The sequence below is a fragment of the Charadrius vociferus genome, unplaced genomic scaffold (genome assembly GCF_000708025.1).
Source record: "Charadrius vociferus isolate BGI_N301 unplaced genomic scaffold, ASM70802v2 scaffold2330, whole genome shotgun sequence".
NCBI lineage: Eukaryota > Metazoa > Chordata > Aves > Charadriiformes > Charadriidae > Charadrius > Charadrius vociferus.
Genome location: NW_009646602.1, coordinates 23,742 through 35,647, shown reverse-complemented (window position 1 = coordinate 35,647; position 11,906 = coordinate 23,742). Strand labels below are relative to the sequence as shown.

The following is an 11,906-nucleotide window of genomic DNA, read 5'->3' as shown; positions in this document are numbered from 1 at the left end:
ATTGTATCACCGTCTCCAAACCCACCATGACCCAGGGGAAGCCGGGGAGAAAAATACGTCATTACAGCACCTGGGAGGAGCCGGGGAATCCTGAACATGGTCACCGTAGGATGTTAAATATGGGGCGCTGAGAGTGTCACGCAGCGCCTGTCGTCGGCTTCAAGGTAATACAGAGAGCTGGGCTTTCCCACAGCACCTCTGAAAACCAACCTGGGGTGAAAAGCTGCCGCCAACCCCTCGCCACGATGCCTGGGTCGGGGTCTGCATCTCCCCCCTCCGCTGGCACCGACCACCCCCCTCCCACTCCTGAGCACACCCGTCTCCGAAGCCGACCCCACTCGTGGGGCTCCCCACGGCCATGGCCAAAGCTCCCCGCGGCCCCGGGGACAGGGCCGTGTCCTGCTCCTCTCCTGCCGCGTGTCAGGAGGATGCTCCCACCAGTCCCCGTCTGCGGGGCGATGCTCCGGGCTCACTCCCAGCTCAGCAGCACGGACTTTTGGGGGGTTTTATTTTTTGGTGTAGGGACCCAGCGCAGCCCCACAGCAGTGCCGGGTCTCAGGGCAAACACAGCACGACAATCCTGTGCCGTCTCCACGCCGTCTCCTTGCCTTCGACTACGCTCAATTACCAGCAGTTAAACCCCGGCATCGGGAAGGCGGTTGCCATGGAGCGTCTGAAACGCTGCCGCCAGTCCCACCGGGGACAGGGATGTCCCCCCAACCCCGGTCACCCACTGTAGGGATGCGGGGTCAGACTCCCCCAAGGGAAAAAGGCTCCTCTGCAGCCTTGGGGCACTGGAGAAGTCTTCCCCCCATCACCCCCCAACTAGGGGGGCTGTTCAGCCCAGTTGGGGCTGTTCAGCCTGGAGAAGAGAAGGCTCCGGGGAGACCTTAGAGCCCCTTCCAGTGCCTAAAGGGGCTCCAGGAGAGCTGGGGGGGACTTGTGACATGGGCATGGAGTGATGGGACGAGGGGGAATGGCTTCAAACTGGAAAAGGGGAGATTTAGATGAGATATCAGGAAGAAATTTTTCCCTCTGAGGGTGGTGCCCGTAGCACAGGTTGCCCCGAGAAGCTGTGGCTGCCCCATCCCTGGAGGTGTTCAAGGCCAGGTTGGACGGGGCTTAGAGCAACCTGGGCTGGTGGGAGGTGTCCCTGCCCAGGGCAGGGGGTGGCACTGGGTGATCTTCAAGGTCCCTTCCAACCCAAACCATTCTATGATTCTGGTCTATGATTCTATGATGGGGACACCAGACCAGCAGCACGGTTGCACCGTTGGGGCATTTTGGCCATGAGAAACCCCAGCTCCCCGCTTTTCCCTGGGGACACCCCGAGGGGACTTCGGCAGGGATGGGGCTGCCCTGAATCACTCCCAGGTCATCGCCGTGCGCGGGAATGCAGCCCACCTCCACCCCCCAGCCAAAGCCATCACCCCATCACCCGGTGAGGCAGAGGATTGACATAGTTTTAGAAGAAATATTTTTAGAGGCACCGACCACTCAAAATGAGGCACTGGAGAATAATCTACAGCTCCCTCCGAGGCGGGAAGGGGATGGGAACCACTCTAGGGACAGCCAAGGGGCTCATCCTCGTGGACAGCGGGGTCCTGAGATTTGGGGATGCCGTGAGCTGGATCCGGCCCCGCACCTGCAGCCCCGGCGGAGGGGGAGCAGCCACCTCCTGCTGGCGTTTGTGCAGCCCCGGGGACGGGAACCAGCTGCACGGCAGCTGCTGACTCCGCGCATCCCATTGCCGGGCTTTACCGCACCGAGGTCGCGTCCAGCTACTGCTGGCTCTGATCAGCGCAAACCCGCCGGCCATCGCGGCACCCGCAGGCTGGGCGCGTGTTCAGCCCCTCCACACCGGCTGATTGCGTCGGTTCAGGATCCGGCCATGCCCACGCACCCTGCCACCCTCCAGCCACCAGCACAACGCGGGTTTAATTAGCAGTCCCTCCCGAGATGCCACATAGAGCCACTAAAAACTCAGTTAATTATCACAGCCCAGAAGGCCAACTGCATCCCGGGCTGCATCCCCAGCAGCGTGGCCAGCAGGGCGAGGGGGGGTTCTGCCCCTCTACTCCGCTCTGGGGAGACCCCCCTGCAGTGCTGCCTCCAGCTCGGGGGGTCCCACCAGCAGAAGGACACGGAGCTGTTGGAGCGGGGCCAGAGGAGGCCCCGGAGATGCTGGGAGGGCTGGAGCCCCTCTGCTGGGAGGACAGGCTGGGAGAGTTGGGGGGGTTCAGCCTGGAGAGGAGAAGGCGAAAAAGGGGAGACCTCAGAGCCCCTTCCAGTGCCTAAAGGGGCTCCAGGAGAGCTGGGGGGGAACTTGTGACATGGGCATGGAGTGATGGGACAAGGGGAAATGGTTTTAAATGGAAAGAGGGGAGATTGGGATGAGATACCCAGAAGAAATTATTTCCTGTGCGGGTGATGAGACCCTGGAACAAATTGCCCCAAGAAGCTGTGGCTGCCCCATCCCTGGAGGTGTTCAAGGCCAGGTTGGACGGGGCTTGGAGCAACCTGGGCTGGTGGGAGGTGTCCCTGCCCAGGGCAGGGGGTGGCACTGGATGATCTTCAAGGTCCCTTCCAACCCAACCCATTCTGTGATTCTATGATTAAAGGCAGATCCGTCAGAGGAGCGATGCTTTGAGTTCCTGGACCGCACTGCCAAACACCCCCAGCACCCATCCAGCCCCAGCCACACTCCCTGCCCGGGACTCGGGGTGGCAGGGGACCTTGCCCAGGGCCACCTGGGGTGGCTGGGATGGAGCATGGGCCCCACCTGCACACTTGGTGCGGCTGATGAGGGGTGGCCCCGGTTTGCCGGTGCCCCCCTCGCCGGGCCGTGTGAGCAGGACGCTGATCTCGTACTCCGTGTCCGGATCCAAGTGCCAAAGCTTGTAGGTCTGCATGTTGACAGCGTGGACCTCCGACCAGGGCCCCGAAGTCATGCGGTACTCGATCTCCTTGCGCACGATGGGGCCGTCGCCGATGATGGAGTTGGTGTTGAGCTGGATGATGAGGTAGGTGGAGCCGGCGCGGAGCAGCTGGGGGGGCGCGATGGGAGTGGGGGGCTCTGGAAGAGAGCGGAGAAGGGGCAGGTGGAGCATCCCCCCTCCAGAAGGAGCTCCACAGCATCCCCAGCCCTGCAGCCAGGCCAACACCGGAACAACCACAAGTACCACATTTTTATTTTATTTTTTACTAGCTACAGTCAAGACATTCACATCATCTCTTCCCAAACAAATCCATCACCCTCGCACTGCAGAGCATGGGACAAACTTGGATCCTCCCACCCAGGGGAGGTGGGGATCAGCACCGAGGTACGGGAGGGCACCCTCCACTCCTTAAGCTTCAGCCCGTGCATATGCCCTACATCGCTTTTAGTGAGGTTTTAACAGCTGCAATAGGGTTTCATCCGACCAAACCTTAATTATCTTTATAAGACACACCGCCCGGCGTGGTGCTGCACAGTTTCACCGTAATGAATTAATTCCCACCTACTGCAATCAAAAATAAATGATCTAAGGCCACCGCGAGCGGTAGTTTCCCGATTTTGTGATGAACAGACCATGTGTAGCAACTCATTCACAGCGAGAAACTGCGCTCCCACCCGCCCCCCGCCCCCGAGCGTCCCACCTTCCTCTTCCTCTCCAAACAGCGGAGCAGAGATACAGCCCATCCATCACCCAGAGACCCGGCAGGCAACAGAAAGTCACCCACCTTTCACGATGAGTTCGGCGAAGTTGGAGACGCCTGAGCCGCGGCTGGACTGGGTGACGCAGCGGTAGAGGTCCTGTTCCTCCTTGGACACCTCGTCCAGCTGGAAGGTGGCCAGGAAGCGCCGGTGGCTGATGTGTTTCACGGAGGCAGCAGGGACCACCTCACCGCTCTGCCTCTGCCCCATGGGGAGAGACAAGAAGTCACCAGGAGGCATCGCGTGACACCCAGAGCCACCAAACATGTCCCCAAATGACACCTGCTTAAAAGCAGAGGAGGGGTTGCCCTTCTCCTCCCTTCCCAGTGCTGTCTTCTCCCACCGGGAAGGCACAGAGGTGTTGCAGAAGCAATGCGTGGGGTGGACGGTGGAGATGCTGGTTTCACCACCGCCGTTGCTCACCTGCATGAGGAACCGCTCGGCCTCGGCGGCCTTGCCGGCTGCCACGCACTGGAAGGTGGCGTTCTGCCCCGCGTTGACCTCCACATCGCCCAGGCGGGAGAAATGAGGAGCTTTCGCTGCCGAGGGACGCAAGCATCGGTATTGCTGCAAAAATCCCACCGCAGCCCAAAAACCCACCTGGGATGCTGGGGTTGGAGCCGAGCTCCGTATGGGCTCGGTCCCCATCCTCACAGCCCAGCCAGGATCACTCCCCACCAAACCCACAGCGATGATCCCGGGCACGATCCCGAGCCCAGAGTCAGGGATTTGTCCCCGTACAACCAGCCGGTGTCTCGGAGAGAACACAACCTTCCTCTCCAGCATCCCGCAGCGCTGGTGCCCGATGCAGGCTATGGGGTTGATAGAGGAGGTCAGACCTCCCACCCCTGCCTAGGAGAAGTAGGGGATGTCCCAACAGCCAGCATGCTGGGACAGCCTGGGATTTCAGGTCCCCACTGGCCCAGGTGGCCCCTCTTGATGGGGACACTTTGGCCACATGTTCAGTCTGCGCTTCTCCGATGTTTTATGAAAACTGAAGCAACGTTGGAGCTGGTGGGGATGGGGATGGAGATGGAAAAAGGAGCCTCAGAGGTACGGAGGAGATGGAGCTCCACCAGCCCAGGTGACAACGGGACACCCAGGTGCCACCAGGCTGCACCTCGGCATTAGTCCATCAGCTCTGCCCAGGACCATCCCAGTGGGTACCAGCTCCCAACCCGGCCTCGGGTCCCATCCCCTGACACTCACAGCACGGATAATTCAAAAGCAAAATGTCATCCAAGCCAAGATAACCCCTGCGCTCGCTGGAGACCACCGCCTCGAAGAGGACCTGCGGCACCAAACAGAGGGGTCACCCATCACCGGGGGAGTCCGGGTCACCCAAGGTGGGGTCTGTGCTGTGCTGGGAGGGGGGGTCTGCTGGGGCTCACCTGGTACTCGCTGGGCCAGAACAAACTGACGGCCAACTCCGCCTGGTGCCACTGGCGGCCGTGGGAGCCGGAGGCGTTCCAGACGGCGCTGCCCACGGGGCCCCCCGTCACCCGGACGTAGGCGCTGAGGGTGCCGGGGCTGTGGCCGTCCCGGCTGTACATGAAGTAGCTGAACTGGAGGCAATGGGGGTCATTCTCGCTCAGCGCCTGGAAAAGCAGGTGAGCTTTCTGGCCCGGGGCGTGCTGCGAGGAGTTCACCATCAGGTAGGAGCCTGCGGAGGGAGGGAGAAAGGGGGGAGAACATGGAGTAATCCCCTTGTTCTGCACCTCCTGAGCTTTGCCAGCAGGGATGGAGAAGGTGGAGGATGCGGGACGGCAAAGATGCGCACGACTCGGCAACGATGCTCGGGTCCTGCTGGGTATCGATCCGTGCTGGCCGTGGGGACACGCAGGACAGAGCCAGGGACCCGGGATGGAGTCACTATCAGACACCTATTGGGGCAGTAGCAGGACACCGGAACGGGACGTGGCCTCCGGATGTGGAGGGAAGAATCAGACCCGCTGCCTCCAGGATAAGCCGGTCCCCACCAGGATGTCGGGGTCGGTAACGGCTTCGATGCCACCAGAGACCCTCCGCCTGCTTTCCTTTAATGCTCACAGCTTCGGCTGCGTCAATACTGCCCTCCCCAGCCGGGCCCCAGCCGTTTCATTTCCATTCCCATCGCCTCGTATCATTTACCACGCAGTTGTTGCTGAGTTTAAACTGTGCTCAGCGGGCGTTCGCAGGGGGGGAAAAGCACTCGTCGGCTTAACGAGCAGCAGCACCGCGGCTCCCCAGGATGCCGGCCCCTGACCTGGCTCCCCACCAGCAGCCGCCGGTACCTCATATCTCCCATCACCCAAAATCACCAGCAACAAAACCAGGAGTCCCGGCGCGACCCCGAAGCTGTAGTTACGGGGCAAGCAGGATGGAAATCCCAAAAAGGATCCCAAAGGCAGCATCCTTCCCTGCCCCGCACGCTCCATCCCAGATGGTCCAGGGGCAGGAGGGGGATGCAGGAGTCCCGGCTCCTCGTGGCGGCTCCTGGAGCCGTCCGGCACAGCCGTGGGGCCAGGCCACAGGGAAGCTGCCCTGTCAAACCCTTCCCATCACCCAAGACGAGGGGTTTATTAATATTCCTTCCATTTTAATAACGGCAGAAGCTGTAAGTAACAAAGCCGGGTCATTTATTCAAGTCTACCGTTGTTTTCCTGACAGTAGGTGCTTAATTATTAATAGCTTTCACCACTGGCTAATTTAAACAAATTCACACGCTTTCCTCCTGTTAGCTCCGAACGAGCAGGCGCTGAGAAAAGCCTAACGAAGGCAGCGGGGGATTGCGGGGGGACACCCATCTGCCCCCCTCCAGCGCTTGGGAGCAGGGCCTGGGGGGACCCCGAAACACACAGCATCAGCTGGGGAGATGCGGTGCCGGGTACAACACCGCAGTGCATCCTCCAGTGCATCCTCCAGAGACGGGAGCTGGGGCGGGGGAAAAAAAGTCACCAAAAAGCAAAAATTTTCACTCATGCAGCCGCCCGGCCCCTGCGGGCGGATATTCAGGGTGAAATAAAACGATAACGATTTATTTGCTTGGAGTCAAGCGCAGCCACATTTCATGGACAGAGGAGAAGGCACTATGTCCCTATTCCTTCTCTCATTTTTTTTCCTCCTCTCATTTCCTCCAGCAAAATTATTTCTGCGCTAATGAGAGCGGCTCCATTTGGTCCAGGCAACAGCGGCGTGGAGAGCGAACGCCAACCCACCCCACGCCAGGGGACATCTCCCGAAAGCCACCTCCAAACACTCAATCTGCTCTCATTAACCAACGCAGACCCTCCCTCCTCCCCTCCCTTTAAAACCAAAAAGCCAGAGGACCAAAATAAAGAAACCAAGACTAAAATTAAACCACTGACACGCTATTTGAAAAGGAGGAGAATGTCCATTAAGGTCATCCGGGACCACAGACGCGAACGGGTGCCAACACACCGGTGCATCGCTCATCCGGCAGGGTTTCCCCCACGCGCTGCTTTTTCCCCCTTAATTTTCTCACCAGTGTTTGCCGCATCGGAAAAAGCAGGCTCCCACCGCTCGGTTTTGTGCTAATTATATCCTCCTCCCCCGTAAATGGCTGGTCCCAGCTTCAAGTTCAAGGTATGGTGTGGGTTGGGGTTGGTTGGTTGTTTTTTTTTTTAAACGCAGGAGAAGCAGAGGACACTCGTCCCTGTGTTGCGGTGCTGCATCCCACATCGGGGTACCGCATCCCGCATCAGAGTGCCACATCCTGCATCGGGGTACCACATCCCACATCGGGGTACCGCATCCCACATCAGAGTGCCACATCCTGCATCGGGGTACCACATCCCACATCGGGGTACCGCATCCCACACCAGGGTACCACATCCTGCATCAGAGTGCCGCATCCCACATCGGGGTGCCGCATCCGGCACCGAGGTACCGCATCCCGCATCGGAGCATCCCCCCAGCACAGAGGAGCTCCTGGGGCAGGCAGCTCCTCGCAGAGCGGTGGCTGAGGGTTACAAACTCCCTTGGTAGCCCCTGGGTTATTTTTTTTAATTTTTTTTATTTTTTTACAGGGGCTGTTTTGGGTTCACAGTGAGGTTTCTTAGCTTTTTTTTTTTCGTGCACCCCAATAAAAGAGCAGCACACCTGCCTGGGTGCTCCCACCAGCACAGCTCAAGGAGGCAGTAGTGGCACAGCCAGCTGGTGACAAGGGGGTGACAGCCTACACGCACACTGCCACCACCCACCCCGCAGGACACAGCCCCACCGCAGGTCTCCAACCCGCTCGTCCCTGGTCCCTTCATCCAGCCGGGATGCTGCCGGCTGGCACCGGGGATGCTCCCGGGGGCGGAGGGGGCTGCACAGCCCCTTCCAGGGAGATACAGCAAGGACACGGGGGTCTCACAGACCCCTTCCACTTGCTCCCGGTTAATCCAGTGCCAGGGTCCCCCCCCTTGCCCCGTACCCCCACCCTACGGGGCGCTCAGCTTCCAGCAGGATCCGGCAGCTCTCCCAGCCAGGGCAAGAGCAGAACTGCGGCAACAGCTACGCAAACCACCAAATTCCAGGGGTTTTAAAGCGTAGCTTAATTCCTGCCAGCAAAGCCGGAGATGGGGATGGAGAAGTGGGGGTGTCCCAGAGCCAGGGAGGGAGGGGACAGGCAGGACCAGTCCCGGCAGCCAGAGGGTTAATGCAGTATCGGAGCTCATCAGCACAGCACAGCACAGCCGGGGTTATTTTTCAGCCCTGTCCATGTGTTGGCATTACACAGCAAAAAAAAAAAAATTCTGCTTCAGAAGTCACAATGGGGGAAAAAAAAAAATCAATTCCAAATCTCCCACGAAACGGGAGCCGCAAAAACAGCCCCGGGGCACACCCCCCCACCCCCGTTTGAGACTTCAAATCAAAGGATGGGATTCGGGCGCACAGCCGTACCGTGCTTCGCTCCTTAAATCTTTTCTCTGATCCTCCATTTAAGGTTGGTTCGAATTGAGATGCCAGTCCAGGCGAGCTGCCACCTCCCTTCGTCACCGCGAAAAACAAGTGAGCCCCTCTCTGTCCCCACCTCCCCCCACCCCGCAACTCGGCCACAGCAATATAATTTAGTTTAGTTTTCAGGTGGGCTTTTAGGGAAGAGCCCAAGTGCTCTGTAGAGAAAAGAGAAAAGACTCAAAAAGCCCTAGATAATATTTCAATCAAACAAATGAAAAGAGAAACAAGCTTCCAGCGATGCTCCCTAAGGAAAAACCATCAATTTGCTACGCAAAAGTCGACAATTGAGGTTTAAGTTGCAAAATCAGCCCCGAAGGGGATGAGCGCAGAAAACCTTGTACCCATCCCAGCAAAGTCCTCACGTGGGGTCTCCGGCCAGATTTTCCCACTTGTGGGATCATCAGCCTTTCCTTGGGATTCAAATCGGGTCTTCGAGGCTAACTCGGCAGCTTTGATAACCTCGGCCGTGAGTGGGACAGCAATGAGCTCCCAGGGATCTTCTCCCCAGTGCTGGGGCTGAAACCTGGTTGACCCCAGGGAAGGAGCAGCTCTCCCCATCCCAAGGGTCATCCTGCCCGCATCCCTCTGGGAACAACCCCAAACAGCTCAGCAAGGAGAGGAGGGAACAACCCACTCACCCCGCCCCCCCGGCCCCGCCGCTTCTTCCCTCTATTAAAAGGCAGCAAAAGGCAGGCGGGATGACAGGCGGAGGGTGGCACTGCCAGCCAAGAGGTGCCGGGGGACCAGGTCTGCCTCCGAGAAACCGCTTTGAAGGACGGAAGCCTGACGGTGCCTCCTCGCCCGTCGGTTTTTCTTCTCGACGTGTCAGAACCGGCACGGGAATGGGGTACCCGCTCCCCGCTTCCGTGCCGAGCCCCAGGATGAGCATCTCCCAGGGGAGCCCCATCACCGATGGCTGATCCACCACCACCACGGGCTCCTTTCACAGCCCGGAGGAATTCCCCCAGGAGCCAAAAAAAAAATCATGCTTATTTTTTCCCCCCAAGGTTTTTAGGGGCACGCAGCAGGAGCTGGTTGGGAAGCGGTGCTGGAGGTATCAGCTGAAGGAGAGACTCCTTGGAGAGGACAGAGAGACATTGGCGCTCATGAGGTTGGGGACAACGGCTCGGTCCCCCCCCGACACAGCCACGTTGGGGCATCAGGACGCGGCTCCGTGGGGAGCACGACAGCAGCTCCGCGCACAGAGGGAAGAGACAAAGAGAGAAAAGAAACCCCGATACACGGAGGGTTTTCTAACATCACTGAGTTTGGAAGGAAAACGTAGGAAAAAAGCACCATTTGGAGTAAAAAAAAAAACCCTCACAAATATGATATTTCGATATTTTTGAGTACAGTCATGCAGAGCGGAGGAGCGCGGGTGCTCCAGTGCCCAGGACGGGGCAGGAGGACACGGAGCCTTCACGGGTGACTTTTGCTGCAGTTTTTCCCCAACGCCACTCACCTCCTTTGAATTTCCACATGCAAATTCATCCAGCGACAGAGAGAGGAGCCTACACCTCTCCCAGGAGCTCCGCAGAGCATCCTCCTTGTCCCCCGAGAGGCACCCCGCATCTCTGTGGGGACGAGGACAGGGACCTGACCCCGGCTCTGTCCCATGCTCCATCCTGGACCTGCCCCATCCAAATTCATGTAGGGCTCAGCCTAAACACCCCCTTTTATCTTGATACACATTGAGTAACCTCAACTTTTTGATAGGACGAGGGGGAACGGCTTCAAAATGGAAGAAGGGAGATTTAGATGAGATATTAGGAAGAAATTCTCTCCTGTGAGGGTGGGGAGACACTGGAACAAATTGCCCCAAGAAGCTGTGGCTGCCCCATCCCTGGAGGTGTTCAAGGCCAGGTTGGACGGGGCTTGGAGCAACCTGGGCTGGGGGGAGGTGGCCCTGCCCAGGGCAGGGGGTGGCACTGGATGATCTTCAAGCTCCCTTCCAACCTAAACCATTCTGTGATTCTATAAATGCAGAGAGTTTAGGAAATAAACTCCAGAGTTGATGGGGAAGCGGATGTGACCGTCCCAGGTGGGATGCTGAGCTGTGAGCGTGGAGCATCACAGGGTCCGGCCCCCAGAAGAGCACCTGTCCCCATTGCTGATCAACGGTGACACCCAAAGGGATACTCGTCCCTGTAGCCAGGGGCTCCCCTAGTAACAGGTAGACGCTGTTTGCTCACGGCTTTGGGGCACCCAGTGGGTTCAGGGACCCCGTTTTTGTGTAGTTTTACCCCGGTGTGCATGGGGAGCTGCACACGAGGCTCCTGCAGCCTTATCACCCCTCTTGGTCCCCGCCAGCAGCTCTCTGGATGAAGCATTTCACAGCACCGGGGCCTCTCCAGGGAGCACTTTCCAAAGGAGTCTCGTGGTCTCGGATTAAAATTAGTTTTTATTGGAGATCAGCCAGTTTCAAGGAGCGTAGGATTTATTGGAGCGGATGCTGGCTGCCGGCCACCCACCTCCACCTTCCCATCCCTCTTTCTTCTTGCCTTCTTGTTTGGTCTGGGTTTTTTTATCTCCCCCCACTCCTTCCCATCTTGACTTGTCTCCCTCTTGCACCTAAAGACGATGGACGGGTCTCTCCCACCTTGCAATTGTGACTTCCCCCCCCCAGCCCCCCCCCACCCAGCTCTTTTCTATTGGGTTTTTGTGGTTTTTTTTTTTTTTTTATAAAGGAGCGGTTGCGGGGAGCCGGGTGAGGCAGGCGTGAGGACGCACCATCGCTGTGTCTACGCCAAAATAACTCTCCCCGGATGCTTTGGGTGCACTTTCCTCCCGCTCTCCCCCCAAGCATCGCCCCTGTGGGCCAGGCTGGTCCTCCCCTGCCCTCAGGCCCTGCAATGTCTGATCTCCTAGAAGCCCCGCTGTTCAGGAAAGACAAGGGACAGCGTGTGCCTTGCTCCGCAGTGCTTGTCATTGCTGGGCACCCGCAGGATTCGGCCAGGTCCCCAAGCCCTTTCTGGAGTGGGGGATTGGGCGGTGGGGTGGTCCAGCAGGCAGGGATGGGGCAGAGGAGTGAAATCAGGCTCATTTCTTGAGCTCCCGGGGTGAAACACAAGTTCATAGAATCACAGAATGGTTTGGGTTGGAAGGGACCTTGAAGATCATCCAGTGCCACCCCCTGCCCTGGGCAGGGACACCTCCCACCAGCCCAGGTTGCTCCAAGCCCCGTCCAACCTGGCCTTGAACACCTCCAGGGATGGGGCAGCCACAGCTTCTCGGGGCAACCTGCCCCAGGGGATCACCACCC

At 58.7% G+C, this 11,906-nt stretch overlaps 1 protein-coding gene across 1 annotated transcript in view; it reads right to left on the bottom strand.

Annotated features, from left to right (window-relative positions):
- Positions 1-11,906, bottom strand: part of PTPRU (protein tyrosine phosphatase, receptor type, U) — a gene marked incomplete at both ends in the record, with an annotated part of 43,809 nt that overhangs the window by 29,282 nt on the left and 2,621 nt on the right. Inside the window, 5 exon segments of the mRNA XM_009886749.1 lie at positions 2,783-3,076; positions 3,724-3,898; positions 4,121-4,236; positions 4,907-4,988; positions 5,089-5,360. Of these exon segments, the coding sequence (XP_009885051.1) occupies positions 2,783-3,076; positions 3,724-3,898; positions 4,121-4,236; positions 4,907-4,988; positions 5,089-5,360 (939 nt within the window).